Source organism: Mytilus galloprovincialis, chromosome 2, assembly GCF_965363235.1.
Source record: "Mytilus galloprovincialis chromosome 2, xbMytGall1.hap1.1, whole genome shotgun sequence".
Lineage (NCBI taxonomy): Eukaryota > Metazoa > Mollusca > Bivalvia > Mytilida > Mytilidae > Mytilus > Mytilus galloprovincialis.
In genome coordinates, this window is record NC_134839.1 from 7956845 (window position 1) to 7984676 (window position 27832).

At 32.8% G+C, this 27832-nt stretch overlaps 2 protein-coding genes across 9 annotated transcripts in view; both read left to right on the top strand.

Moving 5' to 3' along the window:
- Positions 1-27832, top strand: part of LOC143062798 (uncharacterized) — a 528850-nt gene that overhangs the window by 323390 nt on the left and 177628 nt on the right. The gene's annotated exons all lie outside the window — the stretch shown is intronic.
- LOC143062789 (choline/ethanolamine transporter flvcr2b-like) lies at positions 16-27555 on the top strand. Of its 8 annotated transcripts, none has more exons than XM_076234577.1 (12): positions 17-201; positions 5732-5837; positions 15332-15865; positions 16832-16973; positions 18629-18769; positions 19789-19856; positions 20157-20260; positions 22826-22936; positions 24215-24320; positions 25194-25305; positions 26048-26091; positions 27454-27555. In XM_076234577.1, the coding sequence occupies exons 3-12, from the start codon at positions 15344-15346 to the stop codon at positions 27526-27528; spliced, it is 1425 nt and encodes a 474-aa protein (XP_076090692.1). In that variant the 5' UTR covers positions 17-201; positions 5732-5837; positions 15332-15343; the 3' UTR covers positions 27529-27555. The 8 variants fall into 8 exon arrangements, with proteins under 8 accessions (XP_076090693.1, XP_076090692.1, XP_076090691.1 ...); XM_076234575.1 differs by lacking the exon at positions 16832-16973 and adding an exon at positions 17852-17993 and having other exon boundaries at positions 29-227; XM_076234573.1 differs by lacking the exon at positions 16832-16973 and adding an exon at positions 17852-17993 and having other exon boundaries at positions 29-201.

Consider the following 27832-nt stretch of genomic DNA (forward strand, 5'->3'; position numbering starts at 1 on the left):
GCCCCTTTACTAACTTAGGCATGCCAAAAAACATATCAGCTGTCACTCATATGTTGTGGATTATAAACATATAGCATAGCATGTATTGATTTTATTCATAATTACCACATGCATGCATAACATTGTGTATTGACCTTGCTTGATCGTTTAAATGGATTAATTACAAATATTAAGTCAGAGTGATATTTGACTACATTGCAGGTAATTTTATTATAACATCTACAATGGTAAGTGTACATTATATATATATCATCAGCATATTATTCTTGGCGATTGTTGAAAATGTAAATATATATATATATATATATATATATAAATTTATTGAGTAATGGCTACTGTAGAAGAAAAAGCAATGAGGTGATTTTCTTTAAATACTTCGCTGTTATCTTGGTTATGGCATATGCACACGCATCAATACAATAGGAATAATACATACAATGAAACAAAAGGTTTCACGTTACTGTTGATTGAAGAATGTATTTTTACAATAGGAAAGACACCAGGATGGCATCTTTACTTTAGATGTTTTGTTGTAATCCTAAAGTAACAAAGAAATCCTTCAGTGGCGGATCCAGGTATACATAGAGGGGGGATCCGTGGGTATTGGAACCCCCTTTTTGGACGATCATTGCATTTGAGTGGGGACATATGGTTGAAACCCTCCTTTGTCCAGGGTTGGGAACTAACATTTTTAAAATGGTTGGATCCGCCCCTGTCTGTATGCTTGAAATTATACCCAATAAATGTAAGATTATATTAAACTACGTCGAAATGATTTACTACATCCAATCTAGAGTTTCTTATATTTCTCTATTTTACTTTGTGAACGACGTCTGTCATCTGGAATGTTTCGGGAGACATAGAAATACCGGGCACGTCTGTGTGTCCGTCCGTCGTGTCTTGTAAGCATTGCTGAAGGCGGTACAGTGACCTATAGTTGCTATAATGTTTAATGTTATTTTGGCTCTGGCGGGGAGGTGTTTATTCTTTTTTCATATTTTGTATGTTGCTTTCACATGTACAATTCCAGCCCGATCTAACGTATACCAAATATATCAGCAATAATGCCTCGGGCATTTTGAAAATCAGTGCCGATCAACTATATATCTTTAAAAGATTGTCTTTGTAAATATTTTTTTTTAGGCAGTGGCTATTCGTCCGGCTAGTCGGACAAATAGTCAAAAATGTCTATTCATCCGGCAAGCCGGACAAATAGTATTTTTACGGTTTTTCGCTATTTGTCCGGCCAAATATAAATGATGAAGATATAACATCGTGTTTTTAAAGGTTTTGAATGAAGCACGGGTTGTTTTAAAATACGTTGTCTAAGGCAACAACCATTTTCTTATCTGGGGGGGGGGGGCTGGGATTTTTATTATGTTCATAAATTTTTTTTCAGAACCTTCCTCCGATAAATTTTTTTTTCTTATGAGAAGGAAAGCAAAATTTTGTTTCCTGTAATGTGGAACAGAAATACATTTTTTTCCCTCAAAACCATAAAATTTACATAGAATTCATTTTCATTTTTTAATTGATGTAAAATGTAAAGTGCATGGCTCTGTCTATATCCTGGCATTGGCTGTTGTCTCTGTTGTGTTTTTTTTAGCCCACTTTCTACATTATGATATTCTCTGAGTCCGTCATACAGGTACCACAGTCCTTGAATTTTAATACTGCAATTGAAGTGGCCACCATTGCCATATGTAAGAGTGAGTAGCTCCAAATTATAAACATCCACTGTTTCCAACTATGATAATTGATATTCCATTGAAAAAAGAGGTATAAAAAATGATACAGAATGATACAAAGGAAAATACTACCAGTATACAAGTCTGTGTCATACACAATCAGGGCTACTTTAAAAGACTGCTTTAATATGATACCATATCTATCCCTGTTATAAAATGACCATATCATGTTTATAATAGTTGCAGTTTTAAGTATGTCTTAATCTAGTAGCATACATGCGGGAGATTTGGAATGCTTTTAAATATTTCTGGATCAAACACTATTACAGGAAAATACAAAAAGTAATAAGGTATAAATATAAATCTTAGCTTAATCTGTAGACTGGACATGTGTTTATAATCTGCTGTTTCACTGTCTCAACTGTTGTTATTTACACTATTCTCAACTTCAGCAGTGCAAAATTTTTTTTCAAGCAGGTAACAGTATAATTTTTTTTTCAGCTACAGTGCAAAACATAATTTTTTTTTCGTTCAGCTAGGCCATCAAAATATTTTTTTCAAAAAAATCCCAGGCCCCCCCAGATAAGAAAATGGTTGTTGCCTAACCTCGTTTTATGAAAAAAAAACTCATTCTAATAAAAAAAAATAAACTATACATTTGATTTAGATTTTTTTTTTATTCTAATATTCTAAAGGAGCTTGGGTATTGGATTTCCTGTAAGGTAAATAGTCGGGCCAATCATTATTGGCTTCATCTATGATTTCAAAAGATCCTGAATTTATAGTTTCAGTGAAGTTTGGTTAAAGTAAGGTCCTCATATGATTATGCACGATTCTTCGGGATTTTAATTCATATGAAATTTGAGAAGGGCAAGCACGTGTAACCTGTCTTTTGATCTTTTGAAATCATAGATGAAGCCAATAATGATTGGCCCGACTATTTACCTTACAGGAAATCCAATACCCAAACCCTGGTGTCTTATTCCCAGTCCGGGCATATCAGTATTTTCATAGATCTGCGTTGTAGTATAACTAAAAAATAAGGCATCCAAGCAAGCTTGATCTAGTATTTTTTCCGAATGCGGTTTGCCTCCATAAGCTAAATGGGGGTAAATCTCGAGTCAATTTCACCTTAATTTCAGGCTCATCCACACAGTTTAAATAACATGTATACGCGATTACTCTGGAATCACTCTTATATAATTTTGTTTAAAACAATCACATACTCTCTGGTTTTCTCTATAACATCTTTAAATATGAATCACGATCTCCAATTCTCAACACGTCCATTGAATACGCGCGTGTGTTATCCGACACCGCGTGTGTTATCCAACACCACATCCGGGACACTTTCCACGTCACATGACACTTTTATTGATATTGAATATTTGCGCATCCGCACACGGATGGCCGGACGAATAGAGATTTTTAACTATTCGCCCGGCTAGCCGGACGAATAGACACTCCGTTTTTTTTATGGAGAGAAAAAATGTGTTAGTTATTGGGGCTTTTATTTTTATTTTAAATTATTTTTGTATTGTAATTTCTTTATTCTGTACATCGTTAATATCATGGAATTTTATGAAAGGACAGAGGATTGAAAATGTCCGAAATACAGTATATGTAAACAAAGCAAAATTTTAAAAATATTTATTTGCATTTTTTCATAATTCAATGTAAATGAACTTAGTTTATTTCACAACTAACAAGTAGATACAGTATGGTGGTAGAGTTATATACAGATCAAATTCTGTGTCAAACCTTTATAGAATTAAATGAAACTTTACAAGATTTTTTTTTTTATGATTTAGAGATATGTCTGATGCAAATTTTGAAATTATATTTTCATTTTCAGTAATTTTCTGATAAACGGAATAATTACTTTTACAGTTAAGATTTGCAGACATTCTGGGATTGTTTTGTTTTTTTACATGAAAAATTTATAACTTGCCTTCATGGATTGTTTTGAAACTTGGACAGAAGCTAATCTCCAAAACCAAGAAAAAGCATAAAGAGAAAAAGTTTTCTTTTTTAAATTCTGTACTTTACTGATAAATAGACCCCCTTTTTAGGTCAACATTACACTTTTACACTGCCAGCAGCAATCGTAGGCGAGATTAGCTTAATTAGCATAAACTATTAATGACCATTCGGTAATATTACGTCCACTAAGATACGAGACTTAACTGCATGTATACTTCACCTAAACATACAGTGTTGATATACTTTGACAAAGAAACAGGACACTGAAAAGTATATATTTGCCTCTAACCGATATTATTTACACAATACATAATAAGTAAACTATACTGTCTAAGGTAAGGGGTGGTTTGGTGCACCTTCAAACTTGTTAAACCCCGCCACATTCTATATGTGCCCGAGTCAGGAGCCTGTTCTTGAGTAAAGGTTGTTGTTTGATGCTGTTTATTATTTTACATATTTCGTTTATTGGTTTGTATATAGTGTGTTCTTGTGTTGTGCTATTGCACCATTGTTCCTGGTTAGGGGTAAGGGTGTGGCGTACTCCAAACAGTCCCACTTTTAGCAGGAGCCTATAATTCGTTGGTTGTCATTTGTTGCTGTATATCATATTTGGTTATCGTTCATTATTTTGGACATAAATCAGACCGTAAGTTTACTCGTTTGAATTTCGGGGCCTATTATAGCTAGCTATGCGGAATAGGTTTCACTCATTGTTGAAGGCCGTACACTGACCAATATTTTTTTTAATTTCTACGTCATTTTTACAAAATGAGTAAAACAAAAATTTGGAATAAAAGGAGAGGTGATTTTTGTTTACTTATTTTGTTAAATCGCATTGACAAGACTTTGAGCACCTTAAATTAGTAAAACTAAGTTAATATAAGTTGAAATATGAAAAAATAATTTCAAATAAAACATAAACACACAAATAAAAAAGGGGGGATCCACTCCATAAACCCCTGTGGTCATTTGGTCTCTTGTGGGGAGTTGTCTCATTGGAAGTCATACCACATCTTCTTCTTTTCATATATGAACTTAATACAAAGTATTGAACTTGTATTTAAAACATTCTATAGATCCTAACAATTAATGGCATATGCATATAACAACAAATACAGTGTTGCACAAATAGTTAAAACAATGGAAATTCCAATGTGATGATTCGATTGTTTTTACAATTGCTGAATAGAATGGTAACCACAATTCTGTTTATAATTTAGGGTTCAGAATTGTCGTTGTTCTGTCCGAGCATGCTAAGAAATACGGATGTAATGTGATCTTTTCTCATTACCAGTATTGGGATCAAACGTCGCAATCTTATTATTTTTTTTAGAACTGGTACTAGCTCTACTCTGAAGCCAAACAAATCATTTTACATGCAGAATCTTTTCCGATGATGTTCTTCAAGTTTCTTAACTTTTCCTTTGGTATTGTCAATTTAAGTTTCAGTAAAATCGTTTTCAAATTTACAGATTTATGTATCATCGGAAATTAAGAAATGCTCTTACTATTATATTATGTTGGTCTGTTGTAATTTCTAAAGTTCATAATGATCAATGACGTGAAATGACCTCGAATACACTTGAAATTGATGATGTCTAGGCTACAAATACGATAGAAAAAACAAATAAGACAAACCGGAATAAACTGTTTATATCATATTTGCTGTAAATTGATTAAATATTTATTTTTTCGAAGTAATTAATATGGTTATGAGCTTTGATTACATAGGCAAAAAATTGAGTTTCGAAAGGAAAATGACGAATAAGAAAAATATCATATACGCATATAATCATCTAAGAACCTCATGAAACTTACACTTATCTATGTTATGTTGAAATGTTGAACTCTATATAAGGTTTTGTATATAATAGTCAATAAAACAGATCATTTTCGAGGTCATTTCAGGTCATCTGTTATAATTGATATTAATTTCGGTATTTTTTTTTACAAGAGTACAATAGTAAGTGAAAATTATGAATAGCAATAAAATATTTATTCTGGTGTAGATTCGGATTTTTTTTTATAGATGTTTACAGAAAATTATCTTAAATTTGTAGATTTGAAAGAAACATACAGTTTATGCTTAAGTTAACAACTTTTACGAGGAAAAACAAAATAACCAAAGGCGAGTGAAAGTCTAATTCAAAGGATCAAATAAACGAGGTAAGTAGACAATGTGCACATTTTTGGCAATAAAGGGTTGTCCATTTAGTATTACAGAATTGGGCGGTAGAGGAGGTGCTATGAGAATTTTAAAAATGAACAATACTCCTAGGACAAGATAGATATGTATATTCTGCAACATAACTGTGTATAATATTAGAAAAAAAATCCTGTTCTTTTTTTTTATTATTATTATTCGCATCACGGTGTAAAATTGGGAGGTCCTGTCGATTATTATTTTAAAAAGTTATTGTACAAATACAACTGTCTTATCATAAATCTGAATGAAGATTAATGACCAGTTCGTCCATTTTCAATTAATAATCATTCCAATTTGTGTTTTAACTGAAGAGTAGAAATATATACTACTACTCCTGAAGATTTAAAATCAGCAGTAAAGAAATAATAATTAAAAAAAAAACTTGAAATACGACTAGTGATAGTAGTGTTCAATTGAGTTTCATTGTTATTTTTTGATAATCGAATTCTTTTATACTTTACTACCGGGTATTTTTTTTTTTTGCTGTGTGATATTAGATATTCAGATAACCATATCAAACATTATGTATGTCACAAAATATCCCACCCGTATCATAAGTGCTGATATGCCTTGACCCCAAAACAGGACATCTAGATACGTTTGCACCGGTCTTGTACATATTGACGTGAATAATTCGTTTAAGATGAAACGCAAAACTGAAATGCGTTGATTTTAAAAAAAAATGTTTTAGCTCTCAGAGTGCTGAAAAGCGAATTTATCAATATAATCGAATCATGCACAATTTTTGTATCGGTGGAGGTCTATATTCTCTTCTTTTAAGTAATGAGGCGTTACGGGTCTGACATAAATTTCAATTAGTAAACAACGATCACAAGGTGTTTCAAATGTACATGTTCGAATAAAACGAAGCACCGATGACGCCAAGTGTATGCCAAAAATATTAAAATGCAAATAAAAACAATTTGAAAAAGTTTTGAGCATAACTGGTTAGAAATCTCATACATAATAATTCTTGATGCATGTTAAAGAATAAAAAAGAAAAATGATGTTTACGTCAATGAAACAATGACAGACACATTGAAAGTTCTGCCATAGACATAAACATTAATAAAGTTATCTGAACGACAAAACATTAGTATGTGACATAAAATAACCGATTTGAAATAGACACATGCACATGTAGTGGTGTTTATTTGGGCTTTTTAGATCTCAGCAGACTTTGTCACCTCTCATTTAGGCCGATTTGTTCTCTCCGTGAAACATATCCAGTATAAATCCGGCCTCTCGTTTTTCAGAAATTTCAGATTTAACGTTTTGGATCATAAGAGGGGGAGGGGAGGTTTATAGTGTTTAGAAAATCGATCACATGTTATTTAAATATAAATCCAATTGATATTATTACAGAAACCGTCCTTTTGTTTTGAAATAAGATGAAGCAGTACTTCTCTAAAATCCCAGAAATCATTTTTGCATGCAGGTTACATGTACGGTACATGTACCTGCAATATCATGAATCCCTGATCCATTATTAAAATATATAGTAATCACTGCAATTTGTGGAAAAGAATAATTTACTTTGTAAACAATGAATTTAACTGCACAAAATTAATTATTTATATCTTTATATTTGCTCTAAATATGCATGAAACATTTGCGACTGTACATCAAGCATTCAACCAACAATAGTTAATGTATGTGTTGCTGATTATTATGCTAAACATGAATAGCTGACTTTAACAAACCAATGCTAATAAATGATCACTTTGTCAATAGTTGGAGCACTGAAAAAACTTGAACTAGTCTAGTAAAAAATGACAAGATAAAACTAAATGTATAATTAATGATTCAAGATTTCAGCTTTATTTTTATATAAACATATTTGCAAACACATTTCTGGGTAGTATTCATATATATTATGTTCCAGCAAATATGAATATAACATAGAAATAGCTTATGTTATTGTGGATTAACATCAAGTTGGTCTGCATTTATATATATATGGAAAATACTTTCGAAAAATGCACTTAAAATTGAAACATTTGTAGTAAAACGAAGCTTTGGTTTTGACTCGTTACAAAGGTGTTTAACTAAGGGTTATGTAACCTAATGTTGATTCAATGATAAACATAAGGATTTTTTAAAATAAAAAATCAAGTCTTTCCTCTTGTACTCTCATATTTGGCAATTCGGTGCTTGATAGATATAGGATTATTGCATGCAGTGCTAGCAAGGATTTCCTTAAGACAAGTTTATCAATATATAGATATTGATTAAAAAAATCTATACTTTTGTTCAAAGCCATATTTTGAAAATTATGTCATTCTATTGGCTTAAGAAACTTACATTCCATTAACAGTTACTGGAATCTGTTTGTTTGCCATGGTGTTTCTAGGCTTCTAATAGGTTTGGTTTGATACTTGATATAATTTTCTTGTGAGCAATTTTTGGTCAAAATTAAGAAATATTTCGAAAATTTTCCTCGAAATGTCACTAAAACAAGACAGTATATACAATTTCGTGTCAAACTCCAAATAAATAATACTGATATAAATATATTCTATCACTGGCTGCATTACTCGACACAGTTAGATTTTGACAGGCGGAAACCAAGTTGAAATAGAACAAAAGAATCGAAGCTCTTTGTTAGAGAAGGCGATAAATGCTTACTGTAATGGTTTTTTATAGAGTCATTCATTCAAGATTACTGAAATTTGTTAATAACATATCTCTTATCAGTCAAAATCAAATAGGATTTTAACAAAATTGTAGAACTGCTGATCACATATTTTCTTTAAAAACCATTATTGATCACTATAAAAGTAAAAAGAAGAAAGTATTTGCTGCTTTCATAGACCTGCGTAAAGCCTTTGATACCATATGGAGAGTAGGTTTATTTTATAAACTTTTAAAATCAGGTTTACCTAAAAAGCTTTTTAATATTTTTTTCTGCTATGTATGCAAATACTACCACTAGAATTAAATTTTCAAATGGTCTTAGTACTGCATTTACCTTAGAGCGAGGTGTTAAACAAGGGGATGTTTTTAGCCCCACACTTTTTAATATGTTTATTGATGATGTCGTAAAAGATTTATTCAATGGTAGCTGTGAACCAGTTAGAGTTGGTGATTTGTCTGGAAATTGTTTATTATATGCTGATGATATTGTATTACTACCAGAAAGCAAAACTGGTTTACAAACCATTCTCAATATTCTTGGTACATATTGCTCAAATTGGAAGCTACATGTTTACGTTCAAAAATCAAAGGTATTAGTATTTGATTTTAATAGTAAAACATATCTAAATGAGTTTCTCTATAATGATAATGCCATACAAACCGTCTCCAAATATTGTTACTTGGGACCAATGTGTTAAAGTGTAATGGCAACTTTAACTTAGCTGTATACTTACTAATGGAAAAAGCTAGGAAAGCATGTTTTAAGATTAAGAAAACAATTGGATTGGATAATCCTTTTAAACTTTTAGAAAAATTATTTGATTCATTAGTAAGCCCCCGTATTGCTGTATTGTAGTGAGATTTGGGGTGTTTTTGATAATTCGGGAGACAATTCCATTTTGGAAAAATTCCATATGAAATTCATATTTTTTTTAAAAGCAAAAGCCATTAATGCTGCTTGAAGAGCTGAACTGTGCAGGCTACCGTTGTGGTCAAAAATATCATTTTCTTGTATTAAGTTTTTTTTATCATATTTTAAGGTCTGAAAACACACTTGTATCCAAGGTTTTTCTGGCAACTGAAAAAAAGAACCCCTGGACAAAGACACTTTATTCTATTTTAAACAATCTAGGATTTTCAAACCTAGCTGGGGGAACTTTTCTATTAAATAATATTTACCGATTTTAAACAACGAGTGATTGATCAGTGCACACAGGATCAATCATCAAAAATTCGTGATTCATCAAAACTAAAATTTTATCAACAATTTCATAATTCAAATCAGCGTAGTTCTTATGTTGATGTTCTAAGTAATAGACTAGAAATGTCATCTCTGTGTAAAATAAGATTGAGTGCACACAATCTTACTATTGAAAAAGGGCGATGTTTAGGTTTACCCACCGATGAAAGAGTTTGTAATGTTACAGTATGTAAATCAGGTGAGGTAGAAGATGAAAATCACTTTTTACTGAAATGTGAAATTTTTTCCAACTATAGAATTAACTTTAAAAAATATTATATTAAATATACTTCCTACATTTTGTAGTGAAAATCAGCTAAATGTTAATAGTTGCATTAATAGTAATTCTTTAAAAGTCCTGAAAGTGACTAGTTCTTATATATATAAATGTCTAGTGTATAGAAACGAGATATTAGCTTCTTAATTATAACATATTTAACTACTAGTATGCTGTATTCATTGTTGTAATGCACTGAAATATGGGCCTTTGCCAATTATTGTAATTGTGTTGGTGCCAATAAAATATTTGTATTTGTATTTGTATAGTAACAATTTTTTTAAAGTCAATAGAATCAAATAAAACGACAATTTTCTTCTCAATTACGAAGTGTTTTATTTTAAAAACACCATTTGAATAAGTTTTCAATTTATCTATTACATAGTAATGCAGAACAATTAGATATCAAGTCGACGACATGGGTATCTATCAAGTTGGATGTAGAAAATGCATAACCTCCGATTTAAAAATATACGTGTTCGAGGTGTATATTTTGTCTTTAAAACGTACAAAGCTAGAGTATTTAATATATCATCTCGCTTCAGATTCTATCATTTTTATATATCAAAGCTACAGGTTGACTTTATAACATAAAAAAATCACAGTACGAAAAGATGAAATATATGGGTCAAGTGAAACACCTATCTAATGAATCACAAAAACAGAGGTGTGTTCGAATAGTTATTTTTTTACTTAAAGTATTTGACGACAGTCTTTTAAGTTGGATGATGAAAATGCTTATCTTCGAAAAAATATTATTTTGTGTGTGTGATAACTAGGGATTATAATCTTCAACCACTGAAAATTTTTAGTCTGCCCTTCATCGAAATATTTAATTAGATTTTTTTTTTAATGTTTAAGAATTTTCGAAAATTCCACCTGACAACCGATCAGACAATACACAGTGGGTATGGTTGTCCTGCGAGAGAACGTTCTGTGCTGGTGATTCGGTCCTGACGGGTGCTGGTGATCAATGAAAAAATGTAAACAAAGACGAAAATGATGATTTTTGACGTTTTCACTCATAAAAAATGGAAGAAAACAGTTGAGACTTTTCAATTTTGTTTCTTATGGGTTCATATGTAAACCATTAAAAAGTTGACTCTCTAAACTGTTTCAGTAAGCGTAACACAAAAATGCTCATTTTCAGAAAATCTAGAACTGTAAAAATAAAACGAAAATGCTCATAGAGTCCGCTTTCTATACCGCAATCCACACGACAAAACTATTTTGTGAAAAAGCATTGCAATTTATTAAAATTTAGCATTTTCTCAATTTTTTCATGTCCTGATACTGTGCTGGTGGGTCCTGTCATTGTGTTGGTGGGTCCTGATACGGTGCTGGTGATTTTGGATAAGAAGTTGGTCATATTTGAAACAAATGTTACAAAATCAATAAAATTGGGCAGATAATTGTTCTCAAATGATCGTAACTTGTATTACATAATTAGATAAAAGGGCAACATCTTTCGTCCAATATCAGATAACAATATATAGTATCTAAAATAAGAATAGTTTTATTAAGATATTAAATGCCCCTTACATTGATGCTTCAACAATGATCAAAGCATATGCCGCATAGACATGTTTGTTAGCGCTCCGCATATATTTATAGAAGAGCTGTAAATTCTAAAAAAAAATTCTAGTTTAAATTTTAGTTTCTTGTGTACAATTTGGAAATTAGTATGGCGTTCATTATCACTGAACTAGTATATATTTGTTTAGGGGCCAGCTGAAGGACGCCTCCGGGTGCGGGAATTTCTCGCTACATTGAAAACCTGTTGGTGACCTTCTGCTGTTGTGTTTTTTTATTTTGGTCGGGTTGTTGTCTCTTTGACACATTCCCCATTTCCATTCCAATTTTATTGTTGTCGTAGATGGTTAAAACGAATTCTCAACAAAATCTCAATAACTTTGTTGGAACGAATAAAGGCTTTAAATCAAATTTTCGTGGACTTTTTAGCTTCCACCCTGACGAGGCGTGTTAGCTGTTCGTATGCTGTTGTACCTGACACACGGAAACTTTCACATTTCCATCTTCTTTTCTGAAATATTTTTCCCAGCTCATACTTGACAGGATTTTTATCCTAGTAAAAGGTGTAACCAATGAATTGAACACAAGTTAAAAATTCCACAATACTATATAATTCATTTTATGTGTCAATTTGTTCGAAAAAAGTCGAAAAGAAGAGAGTTTTTTTAATGTCATGATTATCTGTCGCTTTCTAGATAGATCTATGCTTAGCATTTATTTCAGATGACATGGACTCCTCACCCTGGTGACCCTGCTGCCTTTCATAGCTTTATCCGTATACATATATTAATAGATAAACAAAAGGCTGCAACTGATATTTTTGTATTCAAAATGATTCGTTGTAACGAAATATTTGTGGTGAATGGAAACTGTGAGGGTCAAAATCTTAAATTGCTTATAAATGTTGCTGGGCCCAGTTTCGTTATCTGATCTGAATTTTCTGAAATGTGCAAGGTAGATAGACATTGGCCTTTTGATTTTTTTTACTCGGTAGGTTTTGCCCTAATTGCTTGAACTTTAGCAATATTAAAGCCGATTTCAATGAGTGTGTAGACAAAGGGAATATCTTTGGTTATCTTGCTTGCTGAACAGAAAAGTCATTGTTAGGTTATGTAAACTTTACGAGTAGACTAGTCCGACAAAGGACACATCTTTCTGTATGTAGGACCAGGCTACTTCGAAAGGAGGGTAGTATACCTTACCTAACAATGAATCCACGGTTTAGCTAACAAGCAAGCTAACCAAAGATATAACATTTGCCTACATACTCAATGGAATCGTCTGTAACTAAAAACTCGAATACATTTTAACAGACAGTGGTCATATTTGTTGATGAATATTGTTTTTTCTAGATTCACTCTTGAAAAATCATTTGGTAACATTTGGTCAAGTAATTTCAGAAAAGATCTTTTTGTAATTGCGGACGCCAAGACAATACATGAACCTCACACGACCCCTCGACACAGGTGAGCTTATATATGATCTTATAGCGATTCGGTATGATAACCAGTTGAAAGTAAGCCAGTTTTTTGTGTGTGTAGACTTGTATTGTTTTAAACTGTTATGACCTTTTAAAGTTAAATGTAGGTGTTTAATCTAAGAATTTCTTTTTTTTAAACTTATATACTTGTTTTATACTCAATTGGTAGTATGAAGCTACGAGATATTTGAAATATTTGAAATTGAAGGCACAATTAACAAAGCAAACGGTAGTTTCAAATACTTTTAAATAGATCTTTATATGTACCCTTGTGTTGATCCAATGCTAAACATAACAAAAATCTCTGTACAAAGGTTATCTCGTCTTCATTCTCTGACATATTCTAGTCTGCCCTTTCATAAAATAGTGAATTTTTTTAGTGTTCTATCAAACTTTCGAAAAAAAAAAACCTGATAACCGTTCAGACAAAAAAATTATGTTGAAAAAATCTTACAGATACAACAAGTGATTCTTAATAGCTACAAGATACATTTTTCTTTTAAAATACAACTTTTAAATCTTACGAGAAACTATTTCAAGCTTAAAACTTTCACTGTAACCTCGCTCTAACTTATCCCCCATCCCCTCCAAAAAAAAAAAAACCAAACAAACCCGCAATACTATTGTCATTCTTATAGTCAGCACTAAATTGTTCACAAACAAATGTGTTTTAAGCTGCTAAAGACATATGATTCAAACGCTCAGAAAGTGCTTTGTTCTATACTTTTGCTCTCCATTTTTATGCAAAACCTTTTACATTTTTATTTTATGGGTTATTGTTGAAGGTCGTACGATGACGTGTGGTTGTTAACAAATACTTCCTTTGGTTTATTATGGAAATTTGTCCATTGACAACAAACATACCACATCATCTACTTTATATAAGTATTGTATAAATTACAACGTATTTTGGTGATCTTGCAAAATGATCGTAATCCCGAAAATCGTAAACATATTTTCTTATCTTAAAAGGGGGCAAGAAGGGTTCCATTAACAGGCCAATAAATAAGATTACAGTTAATTTAAAAAAAATAAAATAAAAAAAATAGGGCTATTAAGTTAATTAGTCAATAACAGTATCAATGATCTTGAATATGTGGTATTTTTAACTAAAATATAAAGGCACAGAACCAGGACATAGGAGCACAGAACCAGGACCGTTTTTCTTATCACCAGCACAGCGTCAGGACAATTCCGTTTAAGGAACTTGCACGACTTTTGCAATATCATATTGTTGTAATATACTTTGCATGGTACTTATGACGAATCAGAGAAAAATTAAGCAACAAAACAGTCGTTTTATTGCCGTCCTGATACAATGTAAACAAACCCACCAGCACAGAATCAGGACCCACCAGCACCTGACAGGACCAAATCACCAGCACAGAACGTTCTCTCGCAGGACAACCATACCCACCGTGCAATAGTTTTAAGTTGAATCAATGCAGACAAGATCATTAACTGATGCTCATTAGCTAGTAGATACATTTTTTAAAAATACAACTAACATAAAAGGATCGTAATGGTGCTATGTGGATAAATTTATCGGTTTTCAAGAGCAAAATTGACAACGCGTCATCCCTACAAGGGCTTCCATTTCTACGATTGTGAAAATGAACTGGAGTAATTGGGAGATAATTTTGACGAAGTAGAATCCTGACTGTTGATATTTAAAGCGCAAAGCTTGCTGAGCTTTTTAAATACTGATTAAAATTTACCTGTTGAAAGTGGAGAAATATTGTGATACATTAGTTATAGTGGTGGAATCTGTTTCTCGAATGATTTTTATCCTTCCTTTCCAAAGATTTGCAGAATGTATTGTTCTATATACTTTGTGGACGCCATCATACATGATCGCATTTTTCAGGACGTCACAATAAAAAAAATCATAAGAAATCAAGAAAATTTAACGTCATAATTAAATTAAGACCACTAATGTGCTGAGAACAGATATTTCATTAGTGAAAAAAAATAATTTTATCACACCGCTTAAAAAAAAAGGCGAAAATAGCACAAAAATTAGAGAAATTTATATAACCACGTAAAGTATATAACAGGCTGTCTTGTAGGAAATCAAACACAGAACGAAGTACAATTGGCAATGGGTTAGGGATTTGTAATACAGAGCTACATTTACAACTTAAAAGTCAAGCAACTTTTAAGACGATAATATGAGTCGATTTGGTAAACATGAAGAGTGTGGAAATGATAATATGACAAGCATTGGCGATCATTGGCAGCAAAAGACAAACAGATTTGTTTTAAAGTTTATTAATTTTCGTTTTAGGTAACGAAGAGTATGCAAGAAAAGCCAATGCTATTAAATGGAGAAGTGGACAACCCAAAAGACCAACCAGAATCACGACTGTATAAACGTCGATGGATCATTATATTTGTCTTCTCGTTTTATCTGTCTAGCAATGCCTTTCAGTGGCTTTCTCTCAACATAATAGGTGACGTCATATTAACGTTTTATAACGCGAGTTTACCGGAAGATGAATTAAAAAGAGACATGTCACTTGATTGGCTGTCTTTGATTTATATGTTGACGTATGTTACACTTATTTTTCCCTCCATGTGGTTTCTACAGAAAAAAGGATTACGAGTATCCACTTTGTGTGGGGCATTTCTTAATGCTATTGGAGCTTGGATAAAGGTAGCATCTGTGAACTCTGACCGATTTGGAGTTCTTATGTTTGGACAAACTATGTGCGCCATTGCTCAGGTTTTCACTCTCAGTTTACCAGCAAGAATAGCAGCAGTTTGGTTCGGCCCTAACGAAGTTTCTACAGCAACAGCTATTGGGATTTTTGGTATCCAGGTAATCTTAGTCTGCAGAGGACTTTGCAATCATATTTTTTTTCTCACCTATTCCTAACATTTTACCATTTCACATTGAAGTAAAAGGTCGAATAAGTTTGAACTCACCTAAACTTGATTGAGTACTATTTGTTTAACGATACATCAGCGCAAAATGACTTTTTTGTCAAATAACCTGTCTAAATTACAATATTTTCGACCTGTCCGTCTTCCTGTCCATCCGATTAAAATTTTAATCACAAAATACCATAAGTCATATGGCAAATCATTTCATACATATTCAGGACGATATAAAATTTGAACACAATAAATCAAATAGGTAGGTTCGACCGGGATGTTCGGCTGGAAATTTTGGCGGTCACCGGTAAAAGATGTAATGGTGGCATTTTGTGTATATGCCACATTCAAATTCTCAAAGAGTTGTTAAAGGAGCTTTCTTCACTTGCAGTAAACAAGGCACACCCAAAGATAGGTATTGGACGTAACGCCATCAAGGGGGATCTCCATTAAAAATTAATAACCGAATGGAAAGAATAAGAAATGTGACCTCCCTCTTGATACAAAAATATCTTCTACAAAAATAATGATCATATGAATAAAAAATTGCAATACACAGATCAATAAAGCATGGTCAATTCGTTAAATTGATTGCTGCTTCCTAAAGTTATCCTGTGGCAACTGTATGATGATTGGATAATACCATTACGGTTATGTAATGCGAACGACAAGAAGTCCACTGTTTGAAGCCCAAATCACAAATCAGGAGTTTTCCTTGATTAAATTTGTCAAAAGTCGATCCAAGATTCTGTGATTCGTGGCTTGAAATTTGTAAACATTTATTTCATCACAACAATAGTATATTGTCCAGAAAGCGTCCCAATTATCCCGTTCTCAGTCTGATGCTGATTATAAATCAGGTTAAAAAATATTGGCGGAGGTAGAATTTGTTTTGTGAATTCTATTGTAGATTGGTCATGCTATGGGATTTGTAGTACCTCCTATTATAGTACCGCACAGTGAAATTATTGAAGATATAGGCCAGAACTTATCAAAAATGTTTTACATAAGTGCTGGTGTTTCTACAATATATTTTGTTGTGTTGATTGCTGGTAAGTGAACGTGTGACTTTGTGATGAAGAACAGCAATAAAAACGCTGTTATTTTGCTTGTGTGTGGTTTTTTTTTTTGCTGTGCATATACTGGTTGTATGTCATGGATAAATAGCACATATTCTTTGTTTTTCTATTATATAAAGTTTTCAGGGAAAGAGATATTGGTTGAATTAGATAAATTTCTCTTCATATACCGTAATGACCAATACTAAAGTTTCTGTGTATTGTTTTGTAGTTTGCTGTTTTATAAATCCTCCTTTTTTGCCATAAGGTTGTCAGTCTGCTCCTTTTTAACACAAGATTGCCATCTGTTTTAGATGTAAGGGTTTTGATTGCCTCATTAATTGGTACCTTCTGACTTTTTGTAATATTGATATTTCTGGAAAGCGCAAGTAACAAACACAGTATGTAGTGTTTTGCGGAGTTTGATGAGTCTTTTCGCCTTTTTCTTCATTTGATTATGCTGTAAGTGTCTTTCTGCGATAAGGGATTTCCTTTTTGGCCCTTAAAATATCTCTAAGATTTCGATGTCAGATCAAAACGGCATCTAGATTTAATCCACCATTTTCTACATTTGAAAATGCCTGTACCAAGTCTGTAATATGACAGTTCTTGTCCATTCGTTTTTGATGTGGTTTTGTCATTTGATTTTGCCATGTGATTATGGACATTCCGATTAGATTTTCCTCTGAGTTCAGTATTTTTGTGATTTTACTTTTAATTTAATATAAGCTTTATTGTTTGATATTCGTTTGTATCTCACCAAGTGTTCTTCAAGATATAAATAACACACCACATTGTTTTCAAGTTGTTTATCTTAAACTCTAGCTGGAACGTGAGAATTTGAAAACTACACTTTATTATATTTTTTTCAGATTGGTAATGCTGTAGGGTTTTTGCTACCACCTATTGTTGTGCCATACACTAAAGATATTACTTATATAGGTCATAACTTGTCATTAATGTTTTACATAAGTGCAGCAGTTACCACATTGTGTTTCATTTTACTTATTATTGGTAAGATATCAACCCTTTTTTTTTTTAAACTTATATTAATTTTACTGGTATAGGATGAGAGGGTAAAAGTCTATGCTCTCAACAGATATATCTATGTCTATACCATGATTAAATTTTGAAGTCTCTTATTGTCTGGATTTTAAAATTTTATTCATAAATGCCCGATTGTTTTATACTTATATATTTCACTAACCCCAAAACATACTTTCCAAATATTCAATATGTATACTTGTAAATTGCGGACACTTTATAGGTAAATAGTAGATCTTAGATGGAACCAATTAACAAATTATTACTGATCTTAATCTTGTTGGTAAAACATTTTCAAAGCTTCAGTTTAGTTATCGTTATACATTGTAAATCCGAAATAGTAAGAAATTGAGATAGCTGGAAACTGATCCCTATTAACACACACATACCATACAATGTCGAAGAAAGTGTAAACAAGCACATTAACGAATGAAGCCTCGGTTATATACAAGTACTCCTTTAAACCAGATGGAAGATAAGCGAACGCTGTCGTCATTTTGTCTAGCTGTCAAAGACTGCGTCACTGCACTTAATCTGACAGCAAAATGGAAAGAAGCCAATGCTTGAGAAGGAACTCAATGTTATTTTCACCTTTTTTCTTTAAGTTTTTAGAGAAAGCCCACCATTACCTCCAAGTAAAGCTCAAAAGAAAGTACTCGACTTAACGAAAAAGCAGGTGCATTATGGAAAATCACTCCTCAATTTCGTTAAAAACAGGGATTTTTGCTTGGTTTGTGTTTCATTTGGCAAGTGTCGGCACAGGTAACACTAAGACACCAACCATTTTGTTTTCGAGATTGGAGTTTGAATTTTTTGTTAAGAAAGACATTCCTAAATTAACTTTTATCGCGAAATGCAATTTCAGCAGGTGTCTCCACGGGGGAAAAATGCTGTTAATTTGTATAGAATAACAAAAGTAATTTTGAAATTCAATCTCAGTAATTTTTTATTTGAGAAATGGTTGGTGCCTTAATAAGAAATAAACTGTTTAGCATTTTCTCTTTTTTTTTCTTTCTTTTTCGTTCGCCTGAATTTTAACTTGTTGTTTAAAACATTGAAATAATTGATTATAAAAATGAGTTGAAATAATAATTGATAATATGTTTTATTTCTTTTCGCTTATTCGTTACCGTTTTAATATTCTTTTGTCTTTTATATTTGAAAAAAAAAAACAGTGACAGAAGATACCTTTAGAGAAATAAAAAAATATAATGTGAAGAGAGACTTGTGAAATTATGGCAGAAACGTAAATTGCAGAAAAGACAAACACGTTTACAATACACGACATAAGAAACATTAGACTAAGCAACATGCAACACAACTTAAACCGTGGTAATCTCTGACTCAGATGCTTTGAAAGGGTGAGCAGATCCTACTTTACACGTTACACCCCTCATCTCGCTAATACACGTAGTAAGTAAAAAGTCGGCGTTGAATTTCACAATTGCGAGAATTGGACGGGAGTGTAAATATGACAATTGGACTACATCCATTGTCATCTGAGACACAGGTATTCAATAACAACTAGCCATCTCACGATTACGCCCTTAACATTTTCAATAGGTTCCAAGTATGCAGCAACCAATAGGCGAAACATTTGAATTTCGACCATTGGACTATTCTAAACTATTTTTAAAATCATGTTCCTAGAGCCTATTCAATCTTTCTGTGATGTTCTGTAGATTTGTCAATGTTTCAAATTAGTCTACTATTATCAACTTCCTGGTTGAGCATGTTTGATATACTATTACTTTCTATATTACAGCAATGAACTTGGGTTGCTCCTATGCCATATCAACCTTACTGAATCCAATTATATTGTTTTACTTCAAGGTAATTATTCCTCAGCCAAAATTGAGCTAAGACAAATGTTGCTTTGTATATTAAAGCTTCTCTTGGTCATATAGTTCTTCCGAAGTTTCATGTCTTAAACGGGCATTATAGCAACGAAATGTATACAAAATTTAAGGTAATACTAGTATTTGTTTTGTTCATTCATTAACGAAATTGAAATAGTCGCTTTTAGCAGACAGTATGGTTCATTTTTTTGTCAAATTAAGCTAAGAAACATTGATGATGAACTATTCACTTGCAAGCTTTGAATTAAATAAAACACGACGCATTTTTTTACAGAGTCATCAGAAAGATGCAGGATTTATCGGTCTTACAATTATTTTATCGGGAGTTGTTGGTTCCATATTATCTGGTTTATGGTTGGATCGGACTAAAACATTTAAGTAAGTTTATCAGAACTATTGTTGTTCAAATTACGCATTGGCTACAAAAACAATTTTAAGAAAGTCATTAAACTTTAAGTTGGTTCGAATTTTAAGACTAATCACCGGCTGGAATACAAGCGAGAGGTTTTATTTAGCTAGCTATCAAACAAGGTTTAATCTACCACGTTCTAAATAAGGAAATGCCTTTACCAAGTCAGGAATATGACAGTTGTTATCCATTCTTTTGATGTGTTTGAGATTTATCGTTCAGCTGTCTATGCATTGTGATTTGTATCTACGTTGACTATACTTTTTCTCAAGATACAGATTTTGTTAAAATTGTCTTTAACTTTTGAAAGAGGAATAACAGTAAAGGATATATGACAGTTAATTTTTTTTATTCTATTGCAAAGGAACGAAGCACAGATTGTATTTACTCAAACATAATTTTGGCAATTGATTTTTAATATCCACATCTGATTCACGCTCCCCCTAGTTTATATTGTTTCACAATAATTTGAAGCCAGGCTTTGATTGCCGGTACAATTGAGGTTTAGAAGGAGTGGTCATGGAAATGACTTGGAATACCAAGCAAAATAGCGTTATTCATAAGGAAACTTATGTGATTCAAGCATCCAATACAATGAAGGAAGATCCAGTTATTCATCTTTTGGTTGAAATTCCAAACGAACATAGAACAGACTATTATTATTATTCTCGATTTCCACATTGGTGTGTGTTCTGTGAAAACTAGTGTTGTCAACGGTTAACCGGTTAATCGGTCGAATGACCGAATACCGAATACCAAAAAAAAGTTAACCGGTTAACCGGACTTTTTTCAATTTTGACAGATTTGATATAAATTTGTATTGAAATCATTAAATAGTTAGGTTTTATTTAAAAATTGTCGTCTTGGTAATTTATTTGACACATCAATTGTCCAGTAAATTGATTGCTATTGTTAATCCTATACACATAAAATTAATTAGAACTTGTCTCTCAGCTCGGAGCAGGATCTAAAAGAAACATAATTAGTATACATGTTTTTTTAACAGTAACTTTAAATCAGTAAGCGATTTAAATTTTACGATTTACTTCATTATTTCGTTTCTGATCTAATGTTGTGTAAACCTTCACCTAAATGTAAAACCTCCGTCGCGCAAGGCTTAGTCTTACTTTAAACGAAATGCTAACTAAAAAATTGTGAAATTCAAACCAATGTGAATGAACTCAATGTATACGTGATAGTACAAGTAACATGCAAACAAAGTAAAGAAACGGTGACCTATAGTTGTGCATTTCTGTGTCATTTTAATCTCTTGTGGAGAATTGTCTCATTGGCAATCATCTTCTTTTTATAATTAATCATTTAAATTGAAATACTCCACATCATTTTCGCAGTCAACAAGTGAAAAGGAAAGAATAATCAGTTTCAGACATATTCAATTCTACGAGATCAAGAAGGTTTTTCTATTTTTCAATCTGAAGTTGGTACAAACGCTATGGTTGATACGGTGTAGTTGATTATTAGAAGTCAAACTTCGCCAGGAATCCTCACAGACAAGCCTTATAACAAAGAGGACAAACTTCAATTCTAAAAGCGTAAATTTATGACTTGGATGAAAGGTTGTCAAATTGACACTCATACCACATGTTATATCTGTGTGTAGGGTGCTATTGATAAGGCTTTCAAGCCCATCTCAAACTACCGGTTAACCGGTTAATCGGTCGAACGATTATCCGAGTAACCGGTAAGACAAAAGTGTACGATTTGACAACACTAGTGAAAACCTTATTCCTTTATTAAATTTATAGTTTATGTTGTGTGATAAAATCATTTACACACAAAAACGCTGTTTTCTGGAGTTTTATTTGCGGGCACACTCATATGTTTGTCATGGGGATAGGACATGTGCTTAGCAACATTTTTGTCTTTAAAGATCGATGTAACATGTGTATTCATAGATCCATTCAGATTTTTAATTATGATATATATATCAATCATATACAAAACAAGCAATGATTTTTTTTATTTAGGAAAACATTTATTGTTATAAAATATTGTTTTATTCTCCCGGACGCTTTATTTTCTTCACCGGGCGCTTTTTCTTTTCCCGGGCGCTCCCGGGCATATTTTAGTAGGACCGCATATCCTTGCCTGGCATAATCATTAATTTAATCAGCTATCAGTTTTCCACTTGATGGATCTAGGTTCTCGATATTTCGGGCCTTTGAAAACAACAACATTAAAGCCTAGAACACGTACAGGGTTTGACAAACTAAATAATATTTGTTTTATGTATACGCTATATATATTTCAAATCCTAAACAAACTTTTTCACGTTTACTATCGGTTATACCATCATTGCGAAAAGAAAGAAATAGTCATACACTAGCCAAATAAAAACGAAGATTTTTATACCAACGATAAGAATTGAAGTAAAATGTATTTAGTTTGCTTTCGAACCGTTTGTTTGTGATTTACTTTTATGTATCGTTCGAGTACAGTCTCAAATTTTCTATCTCCATTGTTCATTGCTATGATAGATTTGTAATACATACAGTCAAATTTTATATTTTTAGAGGAACAACAATCGGGATATATTTGATAAGTTGTATTGGTATGGTCGTATATACATTTATTTTAAAGCTACATCGTTTGTGGCTAGTGTATGTGTTTGCTGGATTTCTTGGGTGAGTACATTGTACAGTTGTATTTTGCATTGTGCGTTAGTTCATTTTGATCGGTTACCACACCAGTTTGATCGGTTACCACATCAATTTGATCGGTTAACACACCAGTTTGATCGGTTACCACACCAGTTTGATCGGTTAACACACCAGTTTGATCGGTTAACACACCAGTTTGATCGGTTACCACACCAGTTTGATCGGTTACCACATCAGTTTGATCGGTTACCACACCAGTTTGATCGGTTACCACACCAATTTGATCGGTTAACACACCAGTTTGATCGGTTACCACACTAGTTTGATCGGTTACCACATCAGTTTGATCGGTTACCACATCAGTTTGATCGGCTACCACACCAGTTTGATCGGTTAACACACCAATTTGATCGGTTAACACACCAGTTTGATCGGTTACCACATCAGTTTGATCGGTTACCACATCAGTTTGATCGGTTATTACACCAGTTTGATCGGTTAACACACCAGTTTGATCGGTTAACACACCAGTTTGATCGGTTACCACACCAGTTTGATCGGTTACCACATCAGTTTGATCGGTTAACACACCAGTTTGATCGGTTACCTCACCAGTTTTATCGGTTACCACATCAGTTTGATCGGCTACCACACCAGTTTGATCGGTTAACACACCAGTTTGATCGGTTACCACATCAGTTTGATCGGTTACCACATCAGTTTGATCGGTTAACACACCAGTTTAATCGGTTAACACACCAGTTTGATCGGTTACCACACCAGTTTGATCGGTAACCATATCAGTTTGATCGGTTACCACATCAGTTTGATCGGTTAACACACCAGTTTAATCGGTTAACACACCAGTTTGATCGGTTACCACACCAGTTTGATCGGTTACCACATCAGTTTGATCAGAACTCAAGTGAAAAATAGTTGACATGGACTTGCGAATTTTGCAGAAGCCGATAAAACAAATTTGAAGATTTGTCATTGTTCGGCCGTCTACATACCAGATAAAGGACATTCACATTATGGTGTTAGTCCTGTATAACCATTGGCTATCCGATGGAGAACATTCGTCATAAAGTTGTCACGTTTGTAGATTTTTTACATGTATACGATTCCCTGAATATGTTTAATTTACTAGGGCTTGTCTATAATGGACCTATAAACGATAACTTTTAAAACTTATACATAACAAATTCATCAAAAAAATTGTATATAACTACATGGGAAATATATGTAATCTTAAGATTCTACCATGATAGCTTGTTAGTTCTGAGTCAAACTTTATTATAGGTTTTTTCTAACTGGCTACCGTCCTGTAGGATTTCAGTTAGCCGCTGAGGTTACATATCCTGAATGTGAAGGGACTTCATCCGGGTTATTAAATTTAGCGGCTGAGGTAAGTTTGCCTCTCCTATCTCTCTTGGTACAGCGGCTGAGGTAAGTTTACGCTCTCCTATCTCTATTGATACAGCGGCTGAGGTAAGTTTACTCTCTCCTATCTCTATTGGTACAGCGGCTGAGGTAAGTTCACTCTCTCCTATCTATATTGCTACAGCGGCAGAGGTAAGTTTACTCTCCTATCTATATTGCTACAGCGGCTGAGGTAAGTTTACTCTCTCCTGTTTCCATTGCTACAGCGGCTGAGGTAAGTATACTCTCTCCTATCTCTATTGATACAGCGGCTGAGGTAAGTTTACTCTCTCCTATCTCTATTGTTACAGCGGCTGAGGTAAGTTTACTCTCTCCTATCTCTATTGTTACAGCGGCTGAGGTAAGTATACTCTCTCCTATCTCTATTGATACAGCGGCTGAGGTAAGTTTACTCTCTCCTATCTCTATTGTTACAGCGGCTGAGGTACGTTTACTCTCTCCTATCTTCATTCCATTGCTGCAGCGGCTGAGGTAAGTTTACTCTCTCCTATCTCTATTGCTACAGCGGCTGAGGTAAGTTTACTCTCTCCTATCTATATTGATACAGCGGCTAAGTCAATATTGTTTACAGATATAAGGGAAGCGTCACAGAATCTTTAAATTTTCGATAGATTAGGATCAAAATGTAATTTTCCATTGTCATTAGAAGCACTACTTATAAGTAAAATGCAACAAACTACCGAATTCCTAGTAAAATTCAAAAACGGAAACGGAAAGTCCTTGATCAAATGACAAAATCAAAAGCTCAAACACATAAAACAAACGAAAACACCTATCAAATTTCAAACTTGATTCAGTATTTCTTTATGTAGAAAACTGATTTTCTTTAAAACTTTAGATTATTGGAATTGTATCGACTATTGGGATGAGAGCACTGATGACAAACGTCAGTATATTTGCCGCTAACGCTACTGTGTGTGCTGCACTACTTGTTGGAACTGTGCTTTCAGGTAGGAAATATAGTTAGTCATTGAGTTCGATTAGAACAATTAATTTCTTATTGCTCGACAAATGAGTCGATGATTAACGTCCAGCAAGCTATAATTATATGGTACCATATTCTGAGCTACATACTAGAAAGAAGGTAGGAATTCCTTTGACCATCAGGCGTCAAATAATCATTTTCGGCTACCGTTAGCGTCGAATTTGTTAAAAGTTTAATCGTGAATCGTCCAAATATCCTTATTGTGTTTCGTCAGATGTCTCAAACTCTTATATGTTACCATTAGTTTAAAAATGCTATTAACATGATTTTTAAATCAGTCTATTTGTTTTAGAAATGGATGTCACTTAACTATCCATTTGGAAAGTTTTGAAATCATATTTCAGTTTGGTTGAAAATGTTCAGTTAAAGAGTAGCAAGGATACCAAAGGAATATACAAACTTTATAGTCGAAAACAAACTGTCAATGCAATGTCAGTAAAAGGATTTCCGGTATCTACTTCATCCGTAGGTTTCCAATGAAAACAAAGCGTTCAGAAAACCCCCCCCCCCCCAAAAAAAAAAAATAAAATAAATAATAATAATAATTACAGTTCCAATGGTTATGCAAGTTTCCCAACGATAACTTAAAAATACTTTAGTTTCGAATGAAGCAATTTAGATACTAACAAGGCAATCAATCACACAATAACATTTTGAATGAAAATATGTTTTGTTAACTTATGATATATTCATCTGACTAATTGCAGCATTTATCAGACCAAATTATAAAAGACAAGCAGCTGGCAAAGAGGTAATGTATAGTTATGTATGTTTTTGTTTTGTAGTTGTTAGTACACGTATTTTTTATTACCCATATCAATGTTTATAATGTGCAATATTCTTACAAGATGTGGTATTTTACAATGGCCGGATCTAGAAGTCAATATAGTATGGTATTGTCAACTTGTATCCCTTTTTATCGGTACTTATACATCTCGTCAATGTGTTTGTATTGTCTATCATTTTTTGGTGGCGTGTTTTGTATATGCGACTTTTTGTATTTCTTTGGTTGTTATAACGTGACTCTGTACTTTAAAAGATCCCGTCAGTATGATATTGTTCTATTTTATGTCATTATGATATATTTACGCGCGTAGCGGGTTATTTAACAGTGTGCACCACATTTTTTGTTATTTCGAATAGACAGAAAAAATATTACAGTCGTTTCTTATAATTTAATTCTAAGCTCTATTTTAAACCGTAGAAAATCATGAAAAAACGTTGATGACGTCACGGTCACATGTCTAAATTATGATTATGGGCTTATAACAAAATAACGTCAGCCAATCAGAAGACGCGTTACATCCAAAATTAAATTATAACCCTATATGCTAACATTGCCTATGTAAATTTTAAAATTGTTTGTATGCATATTGAACGACAAATCTGTGTGACGTATAAAATTTTCCTGACGTTAGACACACAACTCAATGAATGTGTTTGTAGATAGATGTTTTTTGTGTTCTGTTAAATTGTTCCTTTTAAAATTGTTATACGATGATGACTGATGTACCCATATTTTGACTATTTTATTTATGGTGTCTGTTTATTTAATGCATCAATGTAAATATAACGGAATTTGACGAGACTGTCATCAAAGTGAGAGGGTTAGAGCTATAAAACCAGGTTTAATTCCACCATTTTCTACATTTGAAAATGCCTGTACCAAGTCAGGAATATGAAAGTTCTTGTCCATTCGTTTTTGATGCGTTTTGTCATTTGATTTTGCCATGTGATTATGGACTTTCCGAATTGATTTTCCTCTGAGTTCAGTATTTTTGTGGTGTTACTTTTTATAGACACAATGGTAAACATACAGCCATACACAACAACACCAACAACAACAATAAAAAACATGTCACTTCAAATTACCAAGGTTATTTTTCTTTAACAAATTGAAAATAAGGATTGAATAAGTACGATGCAATAGTTTAAAATTTTCATGTACCTTGTTGATTAACGTTAAAGAGAGACGAAAGATAACAAAGGATCATTTATAATGAGCCCTTAATCACTTAAGCATTGACCGACTATTTAGTTTCAAATTTTAATTATAAAGCAATAAACTTTACCAATATCTATTGATTCGATAATTTTGTTTTTATCTTTACAGATGCATTCGAAAATGGAAGTGGAAATAGCTGTTGAAATTGATGAAAAATCTAAATTGAATTTGGATAAAACATGATAATATTAAAACTATCAAATATTTGTATTTTACTTAGCTTTCTTATAATGTTTTGCTCCCTCCCTTCGCTTTTTAACCGTTCTATATTGAACGAGGGGAATGTTTATCTAGTTCCCTTTGTTTACATCTCGGTAACTTTGCTTCCAAAAATGATAATCTTTGTTTAAACTACAGATTAGTATTAAAATGCTGATAAGGACCGTCAATACGGGTGAATGCACAGCGACATTACTGTGATGAATATTTCCGGGAAGAAAACAAAAAGAGTAGACGTTCAAACAAAGAAAATTGATCAAAATTTCAC

Coding starts and splice junctions, on each gene's coding strand:
- LOC143062789 (XM_076234577.1), top strand. CDS start 15,344: ATGCAAGAAAAGCCAATGCTATTAAATGGAGAAGTGGACAACCCAAAA. Junction 15,866..16,831: donor TTGGGATTTTTGGTATCCAG/GTAATCTTAGTC, acceptor ATTCTATTGTAG/ATTGGTCATGCTATGGGATT. Junction 24,321..25,193: donor TATTAAATTTAGCGGCTGAG/GTAAGTTTGCCT, acceptor TTAAAACTTTAG/ATTATTGGAATTGTATCGAC.